This window comes from Chrysemys picta, chromosome 2 (genome assembly GCF_011386835.1).
Source record: "Chrysemys picta bellii isolate R12L10 chromosome 2, ASM1138683v2, whole genome shotgun sequence".
Taxonomy (NCBI): Eukaryota; Metazoa; Chordata; order Testudines; family Emydidae; genus Chrysemys; species Chrysemys picta.
In genome coordinates this window covers 252,157,151-252,184,293 of record NC_088792.1, presented here as the reverse complement: position 1 = coordinate 252,184,293, position 27,143 = coordinate 252,157,151, and the positions used below count along the sequence as shown (strand labels likewise).

The 27,143-nt window shown below is 36.8% G+C and overlaps 1 protein-coding gene across 19 annotated transcripts in view; it reads right to left on the bottom strand.

Moving 5' to 3' along the window:
- The window catches only part of VPS13B (vacuolar protein sorting 13 homolog B), a 943,390-nt gene that overhangs the window by 327,845 nt on the left and 588,402 nt on the right, over positions 1-27,143 (bottom strand). For 15 of the 19 annotated variants that reach the window (XR_010598024.1, XM_065582180.1, XM_008168353.4 and 12 more), the window contains 5 exons: positions 24,856-25,027; positions 20,268-20,382; positions 18,075-18,216; positions 14,490-14,898; positions 8,600-8,717 (listed from right to left, as the gene is read on the bottom strand). Coding sequence is in view for 16 of the 19 variants with exons in the window: in XM_065582180.1 (XP_065438252.1) it covers positions 8,600-8,717; positions 14,490-14,898; positions 18,075-18,216; positions 20,268-20,382; positions 24,856-25,027 (956 nt within the window). In the remaining 3 variants the exon portion in view is untranslated. Of the gene's footprint in view, positions 1-8,599; positions 8,718-14,489; positions 14,899-18,074; positions 18,217-18,806; positions 18,874-20,267; positions 20,383-24,855; positions 25,028-27,143 lie in introns of all 19 variants that reach the window. The other 4 variants (XR_010598025.1, XR_006173164.2, XM_065582178.1 and 1 more) reach the window with 2 other exon arrangements.

Here is a 27,143-nt window from a genome sequence, read left to right as displayed (position 1 = left end):
GGCAGGGCTGGGAGTGGGAGGGGTGTGTTGGGAGTGGGGCACAGAATACAATGATGCAGAGATTCCAGGCACAGTCTTTGTGTTTGCTGGCACAGCCCAGGATTGGAAGGATGAAATGGTGGCTTAATGCAATCGTAGCCTCTATCCCCTTCTACCTCTTAGAAGCAAAGCACAAAATCTCACCCTAGAAGATTTAGAATTTTAGCAAAATCCTCAGATTCAGTACCAAGGCTACTTAAACATACAGTTACAAAAGGCATAAATAGCCCTAAACAAACAAGGTGGTAGAAAGGAAAAGAAAAAAGAAAAGATACAGGAGGTTATTTGAGCTGCACAGGTATCCTTCAGAAAACAGAAACCCTGACCAAGTGAAGCCAACAGCCAGGAACAAACTATGGCAGATAACATCTAAAATGGAAACTAGGAGAGTTAAAAAAAAGCAATTTGAAGTCCAAAGACAATAAAGCAACAATAAATTATTGAAGCTCTTTTTCCTTTCTTTCTTTCTTTTTTTTTTTTTTTTAGGGTAAGGTTCTTTTAAATTTCTTCAATTGTTTTATAAAAAACATTCTTAGGTGGAGAGTTACTAGGAGAGCTGAGCAAACTATTTGTAACAAATAACATAATTGACAAATTTAACCTTTTCTCTGTTTGGAGACTGTTGATTAATTGAAAACTATGTGAAAAAGTCACAACTTTTATTTAATGTGGCTTCCTTGTGAGCAACACTGATTAGCAACTACTAGACATATAAGTCATATAATAATGTTTTTGTTCCCGGATTGGAATACTCACATGAAGCAAATATAAAATTTACTATCCATGAAGATTTGCAAGTGTAAATTTAAAATTCACACTCAGCAAGTATTTGCAAATAAAATTTAATCCACTAAGAGAAAAATGATTTGTGGAGAGAGTACTCACCGTTTTGAAGCAAGTTTTTGGGGTCAAGTAGGAGATAGAAGTATTACTATCATTTTCTTTTTCTGATTTTTTTTTTTATTTCTACCAGCCACAAAGTGAGGAGGGGAGATTTATTCTATTATATTTAGTTCAATTAAACAAATGATATTATATTCGCCAATCAACTTCATAATTAAAAAAGCAAAGTCCAAAATAAAAGTGAAATATACAGTTTAAATTTAGTGAAATTCATTCTGTAGGTTTGGATAGCTTTTGGTATTGGAAACTAATAAGCTAGATATCTGAAATAAAATGGGCAGTGTTTAGCTTTAATTTTACAATTAATTTCCACTGATGTTTTCAAATGAGTAACTCTTGCAATGATCTCAGAAGTGCCAGTGATAATTAGGAATGGAGTTTCCATGTAATGCTATCAAAATATTTGAATGTTTTACTGGTACAATGGCTGAGACAGACATCTTGAACCACTCTAATAAGTATAGAAAATGAAGAGACACTGTAAGACTCTAAAAGAGCAGGGCAACTTTTCTTTCCATAACAGCTGTAAGAGGGAGTGATCATGAACCTTTCTAGAAAATAAGAACAAGAAGGATTTCCATAAAAGGTATTTATAAACCAGCATAAATTCAAGTGGTATAACAGGGTGGAATGATTGAAATCAAGACAATTTAAATAACTGATTTGATTTAAATATCTTAAAAATCAATCAAGGCTTTGCAAAACAATTAGAACTTGTGCTATTGCAACTGTGAATTAAAATGTATAGTGAAATTGCTTTAAAATATTTTTAAGAGAAAAATTACTGTGTAAAAATCTGAAATTCTACTAACATAGGAAGCTAATTAAAGAGTACAAAACATCCACTTTAGCAATTTAGGACTATAAAATGGGAAGAAAAAGAACAAATCTCTCTCTCTCTCATGTTTTAATTGCTTGTAGGCTATAAATCAAATATTTCCCTACAAATTATTTAAAAAAAATTTAATAAGATTAGTTTTTGTACCTATCTTTTACCTTTATTATTTTAAAAAAAACACTAACCTAACCTCTGCAGTAGAGAGCTAACCAAAATGACATAACTAGATTTTATTAGAAAACTTCATTTTCCTAGTAACTTGTGGTAAAATCTGTGAATTTTTACTGACTTGATATTGTTTCCACCAAGAATCCTTTTTGTACATATTTTTTAATGATTGCATTTCAATGTTCATCCAGCAGTAGTGTAACAGTGAAACAGTTGTTTCTTTATCCTTCTTTAGAGCTTTGGTAAATTCTTTGTTCAAAACAAATTCTTTGTTACCAAACTACAAAAACTTTCATTTAAATATTCCGAACTTTAGAGCTCAATGGAAAATAAGGTAAAAGTTTTTATAAAATAATCAACCACTAAAGCAAGAACTATGTGTCTCAATTGCACTCCTTAAGTTACATTCAGATATTTGATATCAAACTTTTAAATCAGAAAAATGATTTCAGCTGTGTTAATTGGTCTTACAAATAACTGATAAATAAAAGGCTACAATGGTACACTATTGCTCATATTGTGGTCACAAGAAAGAGTGTTCTGCAAATTCCTCATCAACAGGTATGATTTTATGACATAAATGTAGCCCATAGTAGTATCAAAACTGAGCCAGATAATATGGCTGATGACTACATGCTTAGAAATTTGGGTGCTTGTTGGAAAACATTAGAAATGCATTTCATTTTCCAAACCACATTTGAAAGAGAGAACAGATTTCCATCCAGCTTTTTGGCAATGTATTTACTTTCTGTCAGAAAACCATCTATCACTCTTTCCCTCCTTTACTCCAGCACTATCAGCGCAAACACATGAAAGTTAAATAGTATTGCTTTTTTTAATTAGCATATGGTATGAACGAGAAGCTTGGATCTTGAAAATGATGGGGGATTCCCTATTGACCAACTATGGGCCTAATGACCCCCTAGATGTGCTGAGTGCACTAAACTTCCAGTTACTTCATAGTCTCACAGGAGATCTTTGACACCTAAAATGTCAGGCCTTTTCACAGTTGCCTTCAAAGAGACTGTACCCTCCATGCTCCTGGTCACTATTTCTTTTCTAGACTTGACAAGTCATTTAATGGAGCAATATGAAATACTTACATGCGCTCCACATTGTTTTAATCTACTCATTCTAGGACTGGGTCACAGTTTCTTAAATTGTAAGGTCTTTGTATGTGTTTGTGCAGCATCTAGTACAGTTCTGATTTAGAACTAGAATATGCCCTGATCCCATGTGATCATGCGAAAACAGCAAGCCTCATTCCCCAGTACACACTACCTGGAACTTGGGACAACGTGCTGGGGGAAGCAGGGTACTGCGTATCTGATATTTCTCTACCATAAGCAGATAGACAGAGGCAGGATATGGAGGAGAGGGAGTAGACAGAGCTATGGTTCCCCTCCCCCTACATGCCAGCAGATAAACTGACATGGTATGGTGCATCTTGTAAAGAAGTTCAGTTCTGCCAATATTATAATTAATTATAATTAAAAAAATGGGAGATTCTCAATTGCTGCTCTCTTTTATTCTGGGTTTCAACTGGTGAATGTTATTTATATTGTGCTAGGCGTTGTACATAAACACAGGAAAACAGAATGCCCTGGCCCCAAGAATTTACAATCTAAAAAGATGAAAAACAGAAAATGAATGTAATGGGGCAGAAAGTTGGTGAAGGTATTAATAGGTATTAATTGTTATTTCTATTTATTTAAAACATTTTTAACATAACATAAAATATACGTATTGATCATGGGGGAGAGTTGGAGACTGGAGAAATGGCAGGAGGAGAGAAGGTGGGTAAATAGGAACAAGGGAGTGAGGAAAATTCCTGCTGTTCCTGAGAACTGGTTTCATCCCAAGAACTCCTGCCCTGCTTCCCCTAGCCTATTTAGCAGAGGAGGGGGATCCTCTAGCACAGGTGCTCTTGGTCGGGCTCAGAGTGGAAAGTCCCAATAAGAAAGGCTTTCTCAATAAATCAGTCTCCATATGACAAGTAATGGTGAAGTAGATCTAAAGCTTTTTGTAGTAGTCATAATCACCACCCACAATTTTGAATTTAATAAATTCCAACAAAGTATTAAATACTAATATTTTGGAACACATCCTAAGCCCACCACAGAGTCTGAGTAACAAGATCATGTCAGTGTTGCTAATTCCAAGAATTCAAAAATCATGAGTCAGACCCCAGTAAATGATGTGGTCTTTAAAAAATAAATAAATCACATTGTTTTTCAACAGTCTTTGGATTCCTTTCATCTTCAGGGGAAAGTCTCCCATTCTAATGAAGTGGGCATTCACCCACGAAAGCTTATGCTCCAATACTTCTGTTAGTATTAAAGGTGCCACAGGACCCTCTGTGGCACTCTAAACTGTGTTATCAGACAGGTCAAAATTCAATCTTTAATATATGCACAAAAATATGGCCTTCCTGTTCTGTGATTAGAGGGATCTCCACTTACCCTGTCCTACTCCCTAAAGGTGTAGGGAGCTGTCATTCTATCTCTGTTTATCCTTCTCCATATATGGGATAGGCAGCGGTTGCACTCACATTCTCACTCCCAGTCCTGTCCCCCGCCCCAACTTATTGCCTACATACATTCTCCCTAATTTCTTCTGACATCTATAAAGGTTATGCCATGCTGTCCAGCTTAGAACACCCTGTAGCTTCAGTCCCATTGACAGGAATGGGAGATGGTGGCCATTTTCTTAAATGGCAAAACTTTATGAGCTGGAATGCAGACACCAGAAATTCATCAGAAATCTTAAAAAAAAAAAAAAAATAAAAATAAAAAAAAACCCACCCTCCCACACACACATCTCAGAGGAAGGGGCAGGCATTGCCCCTTATTGGAGGCAGCAAAATGGTATAATAATGCTTATTTTAAGAGAGTCTTCTTTTTGGTGTTATGGTACATTTATCCTATTTGTTGTATCTCCATAATAGATTTAAAAGAAATTAAACCCTACATTTATGCAATTTAAGTATTTTAAAGATAAAATATTTTGAGAGGAAATCGTTTATTTGGGATCTCTGTTTTAGGCGGTAAAATAAAAATAGAGTCATTTAGTTAATTATGTTGCTTGCTAAATGCCAATATTCATGTGGGGAAATGTTTGCATCCAAACTTTCAGGGTGAGCTGCTTCTCCATGATCCCTTCTTTGAATTTAGTTTTCTCTCCAAGTTAAACAAGAAAGCTTTTTTCCAATACGGAGAGTTTCTAAATGTGAGGGAAAAAAATTTCTTCATGAGGAACACTACAAAAAATGACACTAATTCCATGTGGTTACAGCACAGACCTAAACAGAAGACTGTTTAAACCAAAGTGAGACCACAAATTAAAAGGCTGTGTGTCCCCACTCCCATAACACTGTAAAGACAGTGATTCAGACAATGATTTATTTTCTTACATTCTATTAAAAACAGTAGTAATAAATAGAAGCAGGGGGAAGGATGGAAAGAGGGGGAAGAAGCCACGTTGGGATTAGTACGATACTGCAGCAGATAAATCTCCAGTAATCAACAGACTTTTTATGTTTTTAAATGTTCTATAATGGACAGTACATTACATATGTTGCAAATGATATTTATTATCCATTTTTAAACAAAACGTATGTGTTAAGTTATATGGGCTTGTTGTTTTCATTTGCTTTTTGACAACCCCAGACTAACATTTGGATTCCCCAGTCACACACAGTTGTCATCTAACACTATCCCCCACAGGCTGTGGTCCTTCCAGATAGCGAGAATCCTGGTCAGGTAATGAAATCTAGTCTCTGGGCAGCAAAGGGTTGAAGATGAACCAACATAATCATAAATGCCTTACTTTTATTCTTTTCTAGCTTCCACCCATGCCCCAATTATACAAAGTCTTTGTATTATCCTCCTTTCCAACAAGAGTTTTGAAATGAGCTCCCTTCTGAATTCTACTGGTCTAGCAGCTGCTACTGTTGAATGAAGACTGAGTATATCCTCACCACAATGCTCCCAAATCTATGTCATGCATGGGAACACAGACTGAATCCTGGATTTGAATCCTGAACTCCCAATTAGGAATGCAGAAAATTTACCACTGCGCCACAAAGTTGGCACCCTAAAACTTTTGATGTTAAAAATTACTTCATTTATTTTGATAGAGTGAAATTTGCTATTGCATGCCACAACAGTTCAAAGCATTTTTTTAAAAAAAGCAGGATTGCAACCTCATATGCTATAATTTTGCCAAGTGTCCTTAAGAACATAAGAACGGCCATACTGGGTCAGACCAAAGGTCCATCTAGCCCAGTATCCTGTCTTCCAACAGTGGACAATGCCAGTTGCCCCAGAGGGAATGAACAGAACAGGTAATCATTAAGTGATTCATCCCCTGTCGCCCATTGTTTCCTTCATGAAAACTATACGCCAAAAGATTTTAAAAAATTGTTGTCAATATAATTGCATAATTAAGAGAGAAAAGAGATGCCTTTCTCCTATGGTGTGAAATAAGATGGCGAGTCAATGAAGCAGATATGGGAAAACTGCTGGAGACTGTAGACGTTGCTGAGGAGAAGATTACTGCACTGAGAAGTGTGATGCTGTGTATAGGGTCAATGATTTGATCAGTGACAGACAGTCAGGTAGGATGTTTGTGATCCAACACTTCTTTTCATCCTACCCAATTTTACCTCAACTTCCCTTAGTCTGTTGTGTTGTATATGAGCGGTTTAATGACTTCCTTGTTAGAAAAAATATATATAAAAAAATATCTAAAAACTTAGCAGCACAAAACAAAAGACAACATTTTGGGTTGTAGAACTGAGAGAACTAAATATATGTTGCCAAAAGCTAGTCTAGTGCAGTGGTTTTCAACCTGTGGTTTGCAAACCTCTGGGGGTCTGCTATGTCTAGACTATGTCTAAGGGGTACATGAAAGGTTCCCGTTAATATAAACAGTGGTTTTCAACCTGTGGTCCGTGGACCCTTGCAGATCTGCAGAGTATGTCTGAGATTTCCAAAGCAGTCCACACCTCCATTCAAAAATTGTAGGGGTCCACAAATGAAAAGAGACCATTGGTCTAGTGCATTATAAGCAGCCAACTTAAGAGAAAGCTTCAGGACTCCAATCATCAGACTGAACTAGTGACTACCAGTTCTGGAAATGTAGTGGTGTACTGCACGCACAGATGCAAGACCACCGGACCAGATTCTTAGCTAGTATAAATTGGTGTATCTTCACTGACTTCAGTGGAGTTACACCAATTTACACTAGCTGAAAATCTGGCCCATTTAGTCTCTGATGTCTATGCAGGGAGTGCCACATGCCCACTGTAACAGACAGCACTGAGATTACATTATTGAAACTAGATCTTGTTTTAAAATAGTTTTTAGATTCCAGATAGGAACAGAGGACGAGAAGGACAGTAGGATGTACTTTTGGTTTTGTTCCTCACAAAGCAGAAACTAATTTATTGGGGGGGGGGGGGGGAAGGGGATTGTGAGAGCGGAGGAACCACAGAGACAGAAGCCAGTACATTTGTGAGCTGAGTGGGAACTGGTTCAGACCTCCTCATTGAAAGCAGTCACTGGCAACAGGACACAAAGAACTTTCACAGAAGGGATCCTAACGTGATAATAGTCACAGCCCATTTAATATAAGAAATAAGCTACTAGTGACAAACATATGAGCAAATACAATAATTCACATATTTTCAAATGGAAATTTGACAAGTATTTGGAGAAAAAAATACTTTGCCTTATAACTTCTAGATGAACAGAAGAGACAAAGAGCTGGAGAAATTTCATGGTCTCCTGCCATCCTAAAAATTCCTACACTTGACAAAGTAAAATTGCTGTCATTTTCTAGGCAGTAAATGTTTTACTGCTGGGAAAGGATTTTGATGTTTGTAACTTCTATTGAAGTGCAGTATGAAGTACTTTTCAAACAAAAATATTGCCACATCTGAGAAACAGACCAACAGGAACTATAAGACACTTGTTCATCTGTATTTCTGTGACTTTTCTCACTTGGTATTATTTGCAACCATACTTTCATGTCTGGCATCAGAGCCAACTCTACTCAATATCATACATTATTTTTTATCATGTTGTTAAATACGTTTGCCAGTTTTGCTGCCTACATATGATTAGTGAGGTTTGCACATACTCAATGACACAATCCAGAGCATGACATTTTTGCAGAAAATGGGTTTACTGTGAAATGTCTCTTTAGAAGTTTGCTCTCCTTTACAGCTTTGATCCACATGACATCAACAGTCCTGCATTTTGAATGTGTGTTTACCATTTACATTCTGTGTATCTATCACTTTCACACTACACTGCTACTAAGAGCTATGCTAGTCACAAACAGTCCCTTTTCTTCTTAGGTGATCTGAGTTTTCGCTACATAAAACCAAGTCTCTTAAAATGCTTTCATCTGTGATCTTTACTTCCATAATGACTTGACATTTAAATTCTGTTATGCATCAACACTTCACAGAAATACTTGATATGTCTGAATGGATTTGAAAGCCTGCAAGTGAAGAAAATAAAAAAAACCTGGTTTTGAATATCAAAAGTATTTTAACAGGCTGCATGGACCAAGTTTTATTGACCAATTAACTTCCGGTACAAATGAAATATTTGAGAGTTTAGATATAAGAAAAATACTTACTGGTAAATATCTTTTCTGAGTACAGCTCTACTAAGAGGGTTGTCAGCCTGGGGAGCCATAGAGACGGAGCCAATCTTGACGATCAAAGTGTCTTCTTTTATTGCCTGATTAGCTTCAGCTAAGGCGAGAGAAAACATGCATCTGTTTTATAAGTGAGTGTGTGCACAGAGGTACACAGCAGACATATATAAAAAAATGTTTATAAAGAATCTCTGAATCATACTATGTACTAAGGATTCAATCTAGCAAAAATTTATGCACAAGAGTTACTACTTGCGCAAATAACCCCATTGCAGTCAATAGCACTACTATGACGATATACAACAAAGAAGGCTGTTACTTGGTGCCCAATTTCCCGATCAAGTTCTGTCTTGCACTTAAATCATAATCTGTGACCTCTTGTTCTACCTTGAGATATCTTATTTTAAAAATATCTTTTCAAAAGGATATTGATTCCAACAGATTTTCATATTCTACAGCTGCTTCCTCGTGAACACCCTACTGAAGTATATGAATATCTAAAATGTTAAAATATTACTCAGCCTTATGCTGTGGGCCCCTTTGGAAGGTATGAATCAAATAATGCAAGATTTTACAATCTCACCATACAATAGCAGATCTTTCAACAGTTATCCCTGGAGCACACCTTACTGATTGCAACAAACATGATAAACACAAAGATAGCAAGATTGGGCTCAGTGGTGTGCAATATATATTCAGCACAGTATATAATACCCTACACACTGTGAAAAAATAAAAAGATGTGATATGTATCTGTGAAGAAAAGTCTCTTTGGTGACATTCTCAACTGCTATAATGAAAAACCTCTGCTTTTTACTTTGTCTAAATTAGGTTTTATATTTTAGCCAGATGAAGAAAAGGTTTACTTTAAATGAATGCTGTAGTAGATATAAAACCAGAGCTCTGTTGAGAAAAAAATTAGATTCTATTGCTCATACACTGAAGTTTCATGGCTCTCTTACATCATCACTGAAAAAAAAATTGTGTTCTATTTCAACAGCTACAAAGACTTGCATTAGGTATTTTGCAGCACTCCTACTTTGAAGGATTTTATGGCAATTGGGAAGCTGCCAGTAATATCGTAAGTATATGACCGAGCATGCTCATAGAGTTTCCCACTCCATTTTCAGTATTATACATACTACATACATTAGACATATCAACCCATTTAATATGTAAGTACTTAAACCCAACCCATTTTACCATCTGTGGCCACCCAGTAAGATACTTCAGATACTTGTGCTGAAACTAAATGTTCAGCCACAGAAGAGAGTTGAAGTACTTTACTAAATAATGCATCGCTTGATGTGGAAAGAACTAGTCAGCCTTCAGCTTTTTTTTTTTTGAATGGCTTCTACAGACCAATTCATTTCTTGGTAAATCAGACAGCCACATTCTTGGTAAATCAGACAGCCATGCTCTGTAATCTGGACATATAATTTTTGTGAACGGATCTCAGGGATCATAGAATTCTGGGTAATACAGAAAAAACAACATAATGCAAGATGCAGCAAAGTAAACCAGTGAGTGACAACACAAATGATTTGATTGAAGGAAACCGGTCTACCCAAATATCAGAGCCCAGATCCTTCAGTCTTTAATCTGACCAAAATGATGCTCAGGTGTTTTGGTGGCAGGCACTGAAGGTGGAATTTTTAAATGCCCACAAAAAACTTTTTGTGCCAATAATTTTTCACCAAAACCAAATAGTTTTTTTTTTTTTTATAATACAGAGCCTAAATATTAGACTTAAACTACCTCCTGCTGGTGTTGAATTAACATAATGTGCTTTAAAATGTCTCTGGGGGAAGAATATTAAATGTGTTTTAAATCTTATTTTAAATGTTTTGGGTGGCAGATCCCCATGCTAAGGATTGCGTTTTCTCCCTTTCTCACCCAAATCCTTTTTATGCTAAGGATTTTAGAATACTGAACAAAAGTGGTTCTGGGTCTCTTGTTTCCAGTATTTGTCACTTTGATCATTTATTACAGTGCAATAAATAGAACCCTATTCATTAGTCTCAATATTACTCGGGTCACCACCATACTTATGCTGTAAAACATGACATTATTTGTGAGCAAGATTGGCAAAAAAAAGTAACACTTGAGAAAGGTCTCCTGTCTTCTTCTTCTTTTTTTTTTTTCCTTCTAAAAACAAGAGTTTGGATTTTGGTAAAAGAAACAAAAGTGTGTAAACGTATTCAATACTATTAGTACATACAACACTTGCAGCTTACCTATCACAAAATGTACCGAAGAGTAATGCAATGTCACATAGTTTAACAAATTAACTCTAACATATATAGAGAGTACCATACTAATTAATATTTTGATGCTTCTGTGTTGGGGGCAGAGGTGATTTATGTCCTGATTTACTGATGGAAAATACATCTCTTAACTCATATTCTGCCACACATACTCTCCTCATCTTTTCAGGGGAAATCTTCTATGGGGAAAATTATAATGAATAAAACCATGGTTGCCTGTTTATGTATTTCTAAAGCTCTGAGTAAGAATGTATATATTACACAGAATGAATGCACCCTGGGACAAATTTATTATAGCTATATATGTCATAAGGCCCCTCACATTCACTTTTGTTTTCATCTACCCGTAGTGCTGCACACCTGTGGCTCACTGGCAAAGCACTCACTTGACTAAAATATGGGAAAGCTAATCTTGTACTTTTGTATCCTTCATATGAGGTTTTTAAAAATAATTAGTTTCATTCTTTACATGTGCTGTTAGATGCATTAAACTATATTTCATTTTGCTCTTTTGTTAAATTAGATGACTATAAACATACTGCAAAAGTAGAAAACAGAAGTTACAGTACATGAAGTCAAGCGCCATACTGCAATTGTTATATTTTAGGATTCTTTAAACAGATATTTTAGAAGTAATTCTTAAATGTTTATGTAATCGAACTGTTACATAGCCTCAAGAGCTAAATTCTTTGTTTAGCACCGTGCTTGCACTTGGTGAAGCTTTTCATGCTTTTTGGCATTTTATGTAAAAAAAAAAAAAAAAAAAAATCCTCAAGAATAATGGCACAATTAAATAAAACTTGTTTATATAATTTATGTAGGCTCCAGAATGCAGAGTCATACACATGTACATTAACTTCATGAATGTAAGTAGTCCTATTGAATTCAGTGGAACTACTATGAGTGTTAAGCTGCGCCATGTTTTCAGGATCAGGGCCCCAGACAGTAAGTATTTAAAATATAGTATATAACATCAACATTCATTTTTGTAACACCTTTAAGTTTCCTGGTATTAAAGAGACTGTCTTGTACAACATTTGTTTCAGTGTAATCATGTCTTTAGATATAGAGGAGTGAGAAAAAAATTATGATCAACATGAAAAGTGCAATGTTACAACTTGTCATCTTTTGGGATCACCAAGTCCAGCATGAGACTTGCTAGAAAACACCTCTGATCTGGTTGTGCTACTGAAATACTATCAAAGAAACATATGACACTTGGAACATTTTGTGCTGAAGAAAAGAAAAGTTACATTGAATTTTTAAAAAGAAAAGAGGCACCAGTGGTTACACAGCCCTGTGACTAATAGATGTCCTAACTGATGGCAAAGGAAAGATCAAATATATTTTAATAGTTAATGTATGAAACATTTAGAGAAAATGTGCCCAGTATAGTACCATGTAGCATATTAATTTAAGTTGTCATATTGAAATAGCAACTTTTTTTGGTATACTGTAATTACGTGAAACTAATATATGAACACCTCTTGCAGGTGTTGTACTATATAGTACCGAGGCCTTCAAAAGCAGTTAAAATCCTAATATTTAAAGGGCCACTGTTAATTTAAAAATAACAGCTGGTCATATTCAAGCCTTGGCCTTTGTTACAGTCTCTAGACTTCATGGGCAAGGAGACCTCAATGTCCTCATTCAGAAGTACCTGAGTTTAGAAAGGGTTGGGGTAAAAGAAGAGACGGAAAGGGTCTGGCACTGACCTTCATATTTTCATGAAACTCCAGAACTTCTAGTTTTTGGGGTTAGTTTGTTCATTTTTTATTTCAATAAAGTTTTAACTTTTTTGGCCATTCTTTATACATGCATGTGTGTTTACCGCCTTCATTCAAGCTTACCCACAGCAGTTCTGCTATTTGTAATTGCTTAAAAACGTGGATAGCACAGGGTCAGTCTTTCTTTCTCTAAGCCAGCCAGAGCATTTTTTATAAATGTAATTTTAATGAAGTGCAAAGCTACAGATGTTGCAAAAACATATTCTTTAAAAAATTTCCTTGACAGCATGCCTCAGACTCCCTTCCCAGCAGAACGATAACTCTTCCTTGCCAACAAAGCCATTCTAATTTTATCTGACCGTATTTCTGCCATTCCCAGTTGGAAAATTGTAGAGGATGTTGGCAAAAAAATAATCCAACTAAACTCTCTCTGTCTGCACCTCTTGTTGTTAGGTTATGTGAAAATTTAAACTTTACCCTCATGGGTTTAGATTGTGTATTATTGCAGATAATAGTCACAACCCATACCTATATGACTTATGTAAACATAGCATTATAACAGTAATGCATTTTATTCCTTTCTCAGAAGAGTAGTTGATAGTGGGAGTACAGGTTTCAGAGTGGTAGCCGTGTTAGTCTATATCAGCAAAAAGAACAAGGAGCCCTTGTGGCACCTTAGAGACTAACAAATTTATTTGGGCATACACGAATTGGGTTTTAGCCCACGAAAGCTTATGCCCAAATAAATTTGTTAGTCTTTAAGGTGCCACAAGTACTCCTCATTCTTTTTAGTGGGAGTACAGTACTTGTAACTGTATAGTCTCTATCTGTCTGTAGGTGTACTTTTAACGTTAATGTCTTTCTATGTAGATGTAAGAATTAAAAGCATGAGTATAAATATAATAAATATATTTTGTGGTGGGCATCAAGCCACTTAATGCAGAGACTTAGAGTAGTGGTTTAACTGAGCACAAGGCTTTTACACCCTCCATCTTTCTAAGTACCCATCCATCTGCCCAACTGTCTGAAGGCTTGTCTAAACATGACCATTTAGTTTGTGGCAAGCTGAGATGTGAATCTACTTCGCACTAGCCTGCCATAGACTGACTGACTGTGGACCCTGCTCATGTGCATTAACAATTTGTTAATGATTTTCCATCTAGTCCTCTTTGAAATGGAACTAAAGCAAGGCTCATTAACAAACTGTTAATGCATATTAGCAGGGTCCACACAGACAGTTAGTCTGCAACATGCTAATTCTGGGATAGATTCACACTCCAGCTTGCTATGAACTGAATGTTCATGTAGGTAAACCCTGAGGGTTTTCAATAGTTCCCTACCATAAGGTCCTGTTCCTGCAAATGGATCCATCTGACCTAGATGGATTCTTGTATAAGCATGGACACCCGCTGGCCTCAAAGGGGTTCAGTGCTGGCATAAGAGTCAACTCTTGCAGATCTAATTGCAGACTCAGGGCTTAAGTTCTCTCCATGCAACTCCTGACCAACTCCTTTAACAATCACATTCACAGCCCAAATGCTATGGACAGACAAAGGTAGACCTCCAAAGTAATTATTTCTATAACTCTTAAGAAATCTAGTGTGTATCATATTAATTACATTTTCCATCTCTGTGCCTTGCAGTATGAGAGCCCCAGGGACATTGCTAAATATGCCATTATCACAAGAAGCAGTGAGATAATTGAGATAGAACCTTTTGGTCAAAGAGACTAGATTTCCCTATAATTCACATGTCTAGAGTGCAAAGAAACTTGCTTAAGAGATATGTTTCATCTTGTGGCATTTAACCTTCACCAAAGAACATGAAGGAAGTAAATGTTTCACATAATAAATATATTCATATAGTACATAGTACCTCCTGTATCATGTTGCATTTCCTCAGTTTTGGGAAAGAAGACTCTGATTACACCTGTGTTGATATAAATCAGAGGTAAGTTCCGAGATGTTAGAGTATGAGTCCTCATAGGTTGGCCAGGTGATTTGCTTTTCTCTTTTTGATTCCTTGGCAGCCTTGCTTGAAATATACTTGCAATTGCATTAAGCAAAGGGAAACATAGGACAACATCAAATGCCTGAGCAGAAAGAAGGATCTCGTGAAGAAAATGAGGAGAACCATCATTAAGGCCTTCAGATAACTTATGGAAAGTTCTTCGTTCATTTCTTGATATCAACTTGTGCCGGACATTTTTTGTCACAGCCTTTGTATAAGTGAGAGAGAGAAATCCATGTTGTTGGTGTGAGCCATCTAAAAGTTTTGCAGTTGTCTGTTCCAGGAAAAAGAAACAATAATGAAAACTGTTGTAAAGAGAACAGGTTAAACATCTTAAACAGAGAGCAATTGCTATTATTTCTTTATTAGCCCATCTTTTCAGGGTTTTTTTTGGGGGGGGGGGAGGGCTTCTTACTTTCTCCAAACAACTTAAGAAAAGATTTATTTAAATCTTTAGAAGGGCCATCTACCTCATAGCACTTCAGAAAGTCAAAATTTACCAAAAAATATGTATTAAAAATTGTGCATAAGCTTAAAATTATCTACATTCCCTTACCCCTTCTTCATTTTAGAGAGTTTATTATCGCTTTTATTCCCTTTCATTCCCTCTGTGGGCCCAACCATCACTCTGTACCAGTGGTGGCAAGATAACTTTGTACTTAAAATTTCTCCTGCAGAACACCCACAATACTAATACACGAAATAATTCATCTCAATACATAAAAAAAACTTTCAAAATTTATTACATTATTCTTCAGAAATCTGCAAGATTTCTTTTCACAGAGGGAAAGATTTTCAAAGACACATTTGGAAGTTAGATGACTAACTCCCATTGGCTGCCAGAGTGTATTAGGCTCCTGACATCTTGTACCTTTGAAAAATCTCCTCCAGTATCTAGATGAAACATTCATTTCTGACTGAAAGTTGACCTTGAGTGAGCTACTGCAGAAGTTGAGAATTTTAAAATAAATTAATAAAACAAATTAAATAATTTTAATAATAAAGGAAAGCAAATAAAATCAAATTGGTTTTGACATAATATTATATATAATTATATTAATAGTGTTTAATCACTCAAGCATAAGTATAGCAACTGCATTTTGTAAACCGAGTAGATGCTTCTTTCAACATTTTCAGATTTTATTTATTCAGAATTACTAATTAATGTATTTTTTAAATGTAAGCACTAACTTCTTACATAAATGTAAAAAGTATGTGAAATGCTGAGAAGCTGAAAGATCATATGATTAAGTGAATTGTAACAAATTAGTAAGTTAGCTTTCACTCTTATTAGAACAAATTTAAACAACCAGAATAAGTAAAAGAATGATGGACATATTCATGACAGAAAATAAATCAAATGGAACAGAACTTCCACTAACACAAAAATATTCCATATAATCTATCACACCACTAAAGAAAGGGTCCGTGCTGTAACCTGCTCAGGTCTCTACTCCCATTAACTTCAATGAGAGTTGCTAGAAAAATTGTATGATTGTATTTTTATTAATTAAAAAAAATCATTTCTGTGAATATGAGAGACTGAATACATAAGGTTTGTCTACATTGGGGAAAAGCCCACACTAGCTACTCTGTATTAATTCCCCATATGGACATTTGTACTGCACACTAAGAGTACCTTTGTGCACATTTGCTTAATACACTTCAGAAGCGTACTAAGCAAAACTGCCTGAAAGCACTCTTGATTACACTTATGGCGGCATGCAGAGTACAAACATTGCATGTCCCCCCAGCACAGATATACATTTCAGTGTGGATGGTGAAGCACTGCTTAGGTGAGTAAGGACACACCAGAACCCTAAGGTATGTACCCCACATGGCTTTCCACATGCCCAAGCAGTGCCTCCCATATCTACACTACTATTTTTAGCAGTGTACTGTCCCCCATTGCCTCCCCATTGCCAGAGCCTTTTCCACAGGAGTGAAAGGCTCTGGCTGTGGGGAAAGACTCCCACTACCAGAACCTTCTCCTGCTGCCTCCCTCCTGCCAGAACCTTTCACTGCTGTGTGTAGCTACGCACTGCAGTCTGGATGCAGCCTGCTTTTTACTGAGAAGTGTCACTACACACGTACCCTATACGTCATCAAAAGTGTAGATATGTGTAGTGTGCAGTAAGGCAACCCAATAGTTCTGGGTTTTGTGGGTCTGTCTGCTTTAACCCACAAAACCCCTGTCCTGGTTGAACCAGCTCCTATCCTGCAGGGCTTGCTGGGCTCAGCTCCCTGCTCCAGGAGTTACAACTGGGCCCCTGGCATTGCAGTATTGCTCAGGTTTGCCCTGGCCCCCCTGATGGTGGTGAGGCTAGGCCAAATTTGTGTGAGCCTGTGCACCAAGTTGCAACATCACTTACTCAAATTTGACCTGGCCACCTCCCTTCAGGGGAGTAGGACCAAACCTGAGCAGCACTGCGACCCCATGCACCAGGAGCCAGGTAGCAATGCTCGAAGTAGGGAGGTGAGCCAAGCCTAACAGGCACCCAGGTTAGCACATTTTGGCCCTTTATGCTTTTTTTGGAATTATTTCTAGGCCACTTCAAGTTTTATGCTTGCTCATGACTATTTATCAAATACGAAAAAGGCCATGCAAGAGAAACAGTTAAGTAACTCATATTACTTGCTGGCTGAGACTACTGTAATGTTCTGAGACTTTCAAGGATTGTGACCACATGAACGGTTTGCTGTAATTAGTGCATATATTGTAAATAATATATGTGAATAAAATAGTTTAAGGCATAGCTCAGTTATGTAAAGTAATTAAAGGCACTGAGAATATCATTACAGCCACCACAAACAAGGTACAACGTACAATACTGGCTTCTGCTCACACATTTGGGCCTCAATCACTTCCATACATGCTTATCTTTAAAGTATTTGAGCAGTCCCACTGATTTCAATGGGACTACTCACATACTTAAGCTTACGCATGTGCTTAATTGCATTGTGCGATCAGGATCTTAGTTACTTTAAATGAGGAATTCTAGCTGTGCCACTTTACCAAATAGCAGTGGTGTAGATTTCAGAGGAACACAAAGGACACTGCTTCCCCGGGGGGAGGGAGAGCTCAGTGGTTTGAGCATTGGCCTGCTAAACCCAGGGTTGTCAGTTCAATCCTTGAGGGGGCCATTTAGGGAAACTGGGGCAAAAATCTCTCTGGGGACTAGCCCTGCTTTGAGCAGGGGGTTGAACTAAATGACCTCCTGAGGTCCCTTCCAACCCTGACATTCTATGATTCCCAGGCCCAGGCAAAAGAATTTGACAATTGTTGTCAGAGAACAAAAAGGGAGTAAAATAGATAATAAATATATTTAGTACAGAGAATTTATAAATGACAAATAATGGGAAGAAACTAATGACATTTGAGATAATTTTTCTCCTACTTGTATTTGTTAATGGAAGTTCTGTAGTATACGTTTTAAAAGGATTTCTTACAGGAGGAAAGAAGCCAGAGAAATTACTGAAAGGGTCCTGCTTGCTGACGGGTCGAACCAACAAGGTACGTCTGTTCAGCTTGTCAGTACAGGAAAGGAATACACCTCCGTATTGCCCCAGAGACCAACACTCTTCCCCAAGGCTTGAGGTGATGAACAGAGAGGAGGAAAAAGACAAAAAGAAAAACAAAACAAAACAAAAGCCATAAGCCAAAAAAATTTAGAATTTTAAATTATGCTGAAATTTGCATAGCTCTGCACAGCTGTGAGATATAGCATGTGTCACACACACCTTCTGAAATGCCCAAATTCAAGGAAATCAAAAGAAATACTGGTGTGAAAAATATAAATTTGAAAAACTGTAATTTATGGGAAAGGATAACCCAACCAAGAGGTCATGGAATTAAAATCTAATAGAATTCTGCACACAAAACAGACTTATCACTTGATTTTCCCAGAAATAAAAATTCAGCAAAAAGCTTTATTAGCGTGGAAGAGGATGATTACAAGAACAAAAAAATTGAGAAAGGAAAACAGTATCCAATTACATTTCAAATTTAGAGTACTTGTTCATAAGCACAAAATTGGTTATGAAGTGGTAAAATTATGTTTTATATTATAATTCTTGCAATCATTCTTCTGAACATGTCTGAGAACAAAGAAAAATTATATTGTTTAAGTTTTAGAACAGAGTTATTTTGTTAAGCATCTTATTCCACTACAAAAATCTCACCACAAGTTTTTCTTTGCATTGTAGAAATATTCCTTCAGAATGTCCTGACTGCCAGCCTTCCCCTGGCCTGGAAAACAGAATGTTCACCTTATCTGTTCTCTGCATTTGGTTTGAGTCCACAGAATTTAGTCATATATAGAGTGTACTTTGAATAGTTTATGAATTGAAACTGGCTTTGACAATGCAATTATGTTAAGTGGAGTAACTTAATAAACTGATAAAACTTTAGCAAAAAAAGAACACTACTAAGTTGGAAGGAAGCTTTGGAGAGTTTGAAGCTTTAGACTATTCAGAACAAAGAACCTCTCAAGCCTTTCACAGAACCTGTGGAAAAAGTAACTTGTTAATAGTATGAGGGCTTGGTGTATGCCGCTATATCTAAAAGCTTCATGGTATAGACTGCAACAGAAGTTTCTAGAAAGAAAATGTAAGGTTTGATTAGTAATTTTTACAATACATTCAAACAAATATATATTTCTAATTCAGAGAAAAGAAAGAATATTCAGAATGGCTCTACTTTTCATACACACCGTGTAGTTTGTTCGTTCATTGTACTAAGTCTCAAATTAGTTGAAAACTGAATTAAGGACAGAATGAGAGGCTAACACTGAATTTCCTTCCTATTGTTCTCATGGGAGACTTTCAAAAATGCCTATGGGATTTAGGAGTACAAGTCTTTCTGCAAGTCAGTAGGAATTGTGCTCCTAAATCCCTTAGGCACTTTTTAAAGGTCTCATCCTAATAATAAATTTTAAAATATTTTAATGGATTATTTGTTGAGTCTTCTCCCAGGAAAGGACACTAGAGAATTGTCCCATTTTCTCTTAATTATCATCTCCCACATACCTCCATGGATTCTGCTTCATGACAACTCATCATTCAGCTGATGAAGACTGTATGTGGCTCCGTCAGAGCTTATCAAGGCTATTCTATGTATTAGACTAGCACCTGCTACAAAGGTAATGAACTCAGTTTCCTGCATTACAGTGCAGCTACTCCACAATTACAAAAACATCTCTTTTATTAGAAATTTCCTTCTGATGCCTTAAAAATAAACAACTTATCAAGTAGGAGAGACAAAAAAAAACCTAGACATTTACTATTTGGAAGAATAAAATTAATCACAGTATAGTATTTGAGGCATTTCCTATTGTAAGCATTTGGACAACAGCTTCTCATTTAGTTCAACAAATACCAATTTTTAATGGTGCTACCCACATACAAAATGTATTTCTCCCTAAAGACTGAAATGGCTTATGTATACCCTGTTTACAAGCAAGTCGAATTCTGGGAAATTCTGATTATCAGTGCTTATTGTTTAAAAAAGTATAGCTATGGCTTATTTCACTATATTCCACAATGATTTTTTAATTAAAAGTCAAATAATAATTCTGTCAATGAAAAAAAACCTGCTTTCTTTTTTCAGAATGGAATTAATGTAGCATGACTTCCAGTAATTACCTGTTTCTGTAGTGGTCAATGTTGAAGCTTTCTATTTTACATTTGACTTTGGTGTATACATCTTGCACATCTACTGAGGCGCTGAGATCTTCTAATTCACTGACAACACAAATCTCTGCAATAACCAGTGATAATTAAAATGAACATCTATGAATTACAATCTCTAAATTTGTGTTATAAATAAAACACTGTTCATAAACCAGAAATGTGCCTGGGTCACCACAATTTGTATTTGGATCTCTAATTCCCATCCTGCAAAGTTCAGGGATTTTCACCTAGTGAATTTTTGTTCAAACATCACCCAGACAGGAGCCAGTCACAAAACTCAGATCCAGATTCAGAATCCAGACCTCTCTTAAAAATGCTGAGACTGTTTTGATTTGGGCTCAACTCTGCTGCAAAGCATACAACAGAAAGCTAAAATGTCAAAATAACTCAGAATGGAAAAATCCAATACTACAGTGATAATTGGAGTATAGAAACCTGGATAGATTAGATAATTCTAGGCAGACCAGAGTTTAGCAGCTGTCAAAGATGTTTTGCAATCTGAGTAGCCACTGACTACAAGATGGATAACATCTCTTACCAAATCCTCCACATTTTGCTTAAATAGAAGTCAGCTCTCAAATACAAATAGTTTTCTCAGAGCAACATGTCTTTCCTAGTTGTGATAATCCTGCTCCACTTAACCTGTTACTAAGATCAAGTTAATATTTGTCACTTTAGGTGTCTGTTTGATATAACAGTTCTGTGGAAAAATAGTATGTGACCAAGTAATTAAAGATTATCATAAGGCACATGCACAAAAGGGGCTGAATTAAGGCTGCACAGGTAACTTTAATTCTGGGATTTCCTAATTGTTGAGTGTTTGACTTTGTAACCAACTTTAAAGTTCTTTTAACATTGTTTCTGTGTATAATTATTTATATTCACAATAAGTATACATGGCTCTTTATATACAACATCTGCAAGATAGGAATTTACAATTTAAGTTCCACTAGAAGAGAGACAAATGTGATTAATAAATACAATAACTCCTCCTCACTTACTGCTAAATAGACTCCTCAGATTATGTAATAAAAATGGGCAAAGGACATTAAAAAGGGACAGAAATTAGACTGAGACTCTGACTCTTATTAAAACATAAAAGCAATGTTAATGTTTACATAGTAGAGTTGAGAAATTAAACCTGAGACTGTTGGTGTCAAATTTTTTCAAGACATTTTTCTGCATAGCTTGCTCTCACTGTATTTTCCAAATGGATACCATTGCAGTAAATCACTGAACGTAGTGATGGGTTACTTTACTTTTCAGCTTCAGAATAGAATAGCACATCATTAAGTAAAGAATGCTTCCAGATTTCAGTATGTTACTGTGCAATTATGGCTATTAAATGAATCTAGAAAAATGTGCTGTTTTGAACTACTGTATTGAAATAACAGAACATCTTCCCTTCAAAATTTAGGGGAAAAAATTAGCACAGGATTTTTGTTCCATACATTTTGGCTTGAAAACCAATTAAAAAGAATCAAGACCATTTACTGCTCTTGATCTGTGTGAACTGTAATTATTGACATCAATGGCAATTCTGTGGACAGAGAGCAGTAAACAGCTTTCTCTATAGCCTTAGCTAACATTAAACAGGCTAGATTGGGGTGGGCAAACTTTTTGGCCCGAGGGCCACATCTAGGTATGGAAATTGTATGGCGGGCCATGAATACTCACAAAATTGGGGGTCGGAGGGTGAGAGGGCTCCGGCTAGGGGTGCGGGCTCTGGGGTGGGGCTGGGGATGAGGGGTTGAGGGTGCAGGAGGGTGCTCCAGGCTGGGACCGAGAGGTTTGGAGCATGGAAGGGGGATCAGGGCTGGGGCAGAGGGGGTTGGGGCATGGGAGAGGTTCAGGGGGGCAGGCTCTGTTTGGCGCTTACCTCAAGCAGCTCCCAGAAACAGTGGTATGTACCCCCTCCAGCTCCTACATGGAGATGCGGCAGGCGGCTCTGCGCATTGTCCTGTCCGCAGGTGCTGCTCCTTCAGCTCCCATTGGCTGTGGTCCCCAGCCAATGGGAGCTGCAGGGGCAGCGCTTGGGGTGGGGGCAGCATGCGGAGCTTTCTGGCTGCCCCTATGCGTAGGAGCCAGAGGGGGGACATGCCCCTGCTTCTGGGAGCCGTGTGGAGTGGGGCAAGCCCCCGACCCCACTCCCTGGCTGGAGCACCAGAGCGGGGTAAACCCCAGACCCCACTTCCCAGTGGGAGCTCGAGGGCCGGATTTAAATGTCTGGAGGGCCAGATGTGGTTTCTGGGCCGTAGTTTGCCAAACGCTGGGATAGAGATACTCAAATTAAACAATAGCATAAAAGAGACTTCATTTAGAGATGTAAGAACATGACTGAGAGCTAGGAATTCTTGAGCAATAATCCCAGCTCTGGGCAGAAACAATACTTTTAGGGCTTGAACAAGTCACCTAACCTCTTTGCTCTGGTGTCCTTGTTTATAAAAAGTATACATAATAATACTTACCTAACAACCATCATGGTGATGGCGGTAATTTAGATAATATCAGTAGAAAATGCTTTTAATTTTCAAAGTGCATTACAAGTGCCAAGTATTTTTTTATCATCATCATGTCTCCTGAATTTTCACATTTGTTTCCTGTTAAGTTTCTGCTGTCAAATGTTCTGCTACATTTCTTTGTAAATTAACTTTAATCAGATAGATTAGTTTCTTCATTTTCTAAAACAGGGCACCAGGACATTTTGTTAACAAGGATGTCAAGTGTGCATCCTAAGAAAAATATGTATTTAAGTTAATACAATAATAAGCGATTTACAAAATCTGCATGATGAGTTATTTATAAATCGTATTAGTGCAAAAATGGTATTTCCCAAATAAAAACTATATTTTTATTTTCAGCATAAAGTAATCTGAAACATATTAAATTCCTTCTTATTTTTAAAATATTATAGATATTGTGTTAAATTTATGTCTGTGACGCATGACTAGAAAGGGTTAAACATCCTGCAAAATAAATAACCCTCAAAAGACATATGCGGAGATAATGTTTGTGTTTTTGTGTATTTACATATGCATGAGTAGGGTGGACAATGTAATCAACAGTCCCTGTCTATGCAGTATTCTGATAGTTCAGAGATCAAAAGAACATCCTAGCATTTAAATGAATTGTAAACATGGGATATCTTGGTATTCATCTCTCTTTGAAATGTACTGTGAATAGTGGAGGAACAAGCAAATTGCCTTATGTTAATTCTATAGCTAAAGTACCGGTGATGGACCTCCTTCAAAGTCATCCTAATGACCTTTTGTTCCAGAGGAAATCCCAACTTGTCAAAGAGGACATGAAATTGTATAAAAGATCTTTGGGTCCTGATTCTGTCATCTCAGATCTACTTAGGCTTCATCAGGGGAAGTTAGAGTTGCAAGACTGAGGTCCCAGTTATGCTGGTACGACCTGAATATGATATTTGGACATTGGACTATAACCTATGAACTATTTCTGAAAGAACTCTTTGCAACTACGAAGCTCACCATCTCTGCTATGAATATGCACCTAAATGAACTGAACTCATGTCTGTATGTATACTGATGTTTTAACCATACTCTCTCTGTGTTGTTTTTTAATAAATTTTAGTTAATAAGAATTGGCTGTAGAGTGGGAGGTAATGTGTCCGATCCTTTGGGATTGTTAGAATCTTTGCTTTTATATGATGAAATAAAGATTTACAGAAATGTTCATCATATTTGACATGATGATCACTTTAAGGGAACTGTGTTGTTTGGACTTCTGAATAACCAGTTAGGTAATAAAGAAGCTGTTCTATGCTGGCCTGGTAAATCTAAGTAGTAGAATATCCACCAGCTTTATGGGGATTTGTCTTCCCCATTCTTTGCAGTTCACCCTAATTGTGTGATCTTGGCTGGCTCCCATTGGGAGCCTGGTCACAATGTCATTTAAAAATCAACACAATTTTTAAATGTTGATAGAAAAATGCAAAATTGTGTATAGCGGCTTACAGTTGGGCACGTACCATCACAAGAAAAACTTATTAAAACATGCACACTGCTGATGCACAAACTTTTGTCCTGTATCATTTAAAATGACTAACAAACTTTTAATTCAGATTTAGTATAGTCCTATTCCTTTTGAGGATGAGCCATGTGCCAAATTAAATTTTAACAGCCACCTGTTTCTGAAGTCTCTGAGTAGGAAAAACAAGAGAATAACTTCACAAGAGAAAAAAATATACTGTTTTTCATACTTGCATAACTCAAAAGAAGTGAACAAATTGTCTTCAAATTTAAAAGAACACTCTGTGGGCTAAGACTAAGCCCCAAGACTGCCTTTACAATGCTCCCAATCTCTGCTAATCCAGGTGCAAAGGACAATGTTGAATTCTGATCCCATGCATGACAGCATATTGCAGTATGCTAAAACACTGGACAAACACGTGCATCTTTTTATAATTATCAGCTTTTAATTCATGAATACTTGCTCTAAATAGCTATTGGTTTTATCTTAAAATAACTACACACTTAAAGTACTAAATTAAAATAGATAATTCTATGTACCATACCTGTGACTTTACTTCCAGGATCTGGTGCAAACAGCTTTATAGTAATTTTTGGCAACATCCATTGCATCCACAAGCTAACACGTCCACTTGATACGCCAATGTTACTTGTTGTTTGTTCCAAGGTAACAGAGTCTGAGAATGGAGAATCATCACCACCTTGTACAGAATCGGCCTAGAAAAAGAGAAATACTAACTGAAAAGGCTCAATGACCAATCAGATTATGTAATAATTTAGAAATACTTCAAATGAATGTCTAAAATACTATAACAGGTCATATTCTTATACTGTATATAATATGCTTATACACTGATCATTTGTAAGCCACCTTCCAGTGTGGCACTAAATTAGTATTTCATCACACTATTGAGTAGCACAGTTAATAAATAATAATACCTGTGCTCCTAGCACTTACACAATAAGATAATTACCTTCAGAGAAATATATGATTACTTAATAGGTACTATTCAATTAGTTGGCAACACTATAAGAAACATGGTCAAATCTACACCATTTCATACAATCTGATGGATTTTTTTCAAGACAAAATATCTGTTAATTAAAAAAAATACTTTTTAAAATGCAAAAGCACCACAGATTATGGAAGCATTGGTAATAACTCCATAATTAAGGGTGCATTGAGATTTGCTCTTAACACAGAATGGATAACCCTGTCTTTCATCTCTTTGGACTGAAATTAGTCTCCAAATTTGGGTCAATAATTCTCCACAGGACACCTGAATTTTCAATGTATTTTTTGGACAAAGGCTTTGTTAAATTTGCAATGGGAAAATTATACATAAGACACCTTCTCCTTTTGAATTTTCCTATTTTCATCACACCTCTGAAGTTCTTCTAGTTGAACTACTATAGACCGCCAAACTTCACACACACACACATATTCTGATAATGTCTTGAACATGAGCCATTTTTTAATATTTAAAATTAGACACATGAAGAGTTAGTCCCCCTATTCAGGAAAACCTAATGGTGTTTTGCCCAGATTATATGATGAAACTGTCAAGTTCTATCACTTACTTCCATTTTACAACACCGCTAGCCTGCCTCATTAGCTCTTCTCTTCACAAAAACCCTGGTGGATCAATGCTGGCCAACAGGGAGCTCTGGGGTGGAGGTGGGAAAGATAGTGTATTTGTGCATAACAGAGGGTGAAATCTGGGATTTGTGAAGGGAAGAGAGGTTTGATTAGGGCTATGAGGGAGTAGAGGAAGAAGAGATGTAAGAGTGGGGGTGTGCTTTGCAGGGAGGCTGCAGGAGTGGATCCCAATATGTATGCACATACAGATGGAGTTCCCCCATTGCACTTCTGCCTGCTGGAATGAGGCAGCCAAGGCAGCAGTGCCTTGGGCATCTATGATTCCTCACACTGCCATAACAGATGCACTGGGAGACTCATGGAAGCAGAACCATGGGTAACTTGAATATATCAGTATTTTGGCACTGCTGCCATGGGGAAGACCACATAGCTGGTCAGAGTGGCAGATGCAGGGACATTCGTAGACAATGCCAGCAAATGTGTCCAACTGACATGACCAACCTATAGATTTAAGACTGTTGCACTCTGGACTTTTATCCTGGAACTTTTAGAAAAGCCAAAAATACTTACTCAAAATCATGCTAAGGAGAAAACAATTAATGTGGGGAACCTTGTTTTGAGGACTGTTGATATCTTCTGAGACTGTGTTCAAGGATGATTTGTTTACAAGATAAGATTGTTTGGGTTAAGACACTATTGGAAATAAATGCCATAACAAACTGGGTAGTTTTCCATGGACTATACAGTTATAAAAATCGAAAGGATTTCCTCAGCTTGTGGTTGATTTTATTTCACTGGGAGTTTCAATACCTATTCTTTCCTTCACTTTTCTTACTTTTCTTTTTAAGTTGTGGGTTTAATGGTTACAAAACTTATTGGGTGTCAGGACATGCGTTTTTTAAGGTTTTAACAACATCCCTTAATGTCTTTTAGATTTGGTATTTGACTGCTTGGCTGATGCTTTCTTAGCTGGTTCCTGCCACCAGGAAAGAAGAGGAAATTTCAACCAACAAACTGGACCTCACCTCTGATTACCTTCCAGCCTGATCTTCAATGAAGCATGGGACTTTGTCTGCCTAAGGAAACATTCAGCTTCAACTAACATCACAAAAATCCATCCATATCTGACAGTACAGGAGCCTATTTTCCTCCCTTTTCCTTCCTCTTCTCTGGTTGCCACCCTGTTGTTATTTCCATCACTCATGAAGAACCCTACAATATTCTTGCACATTT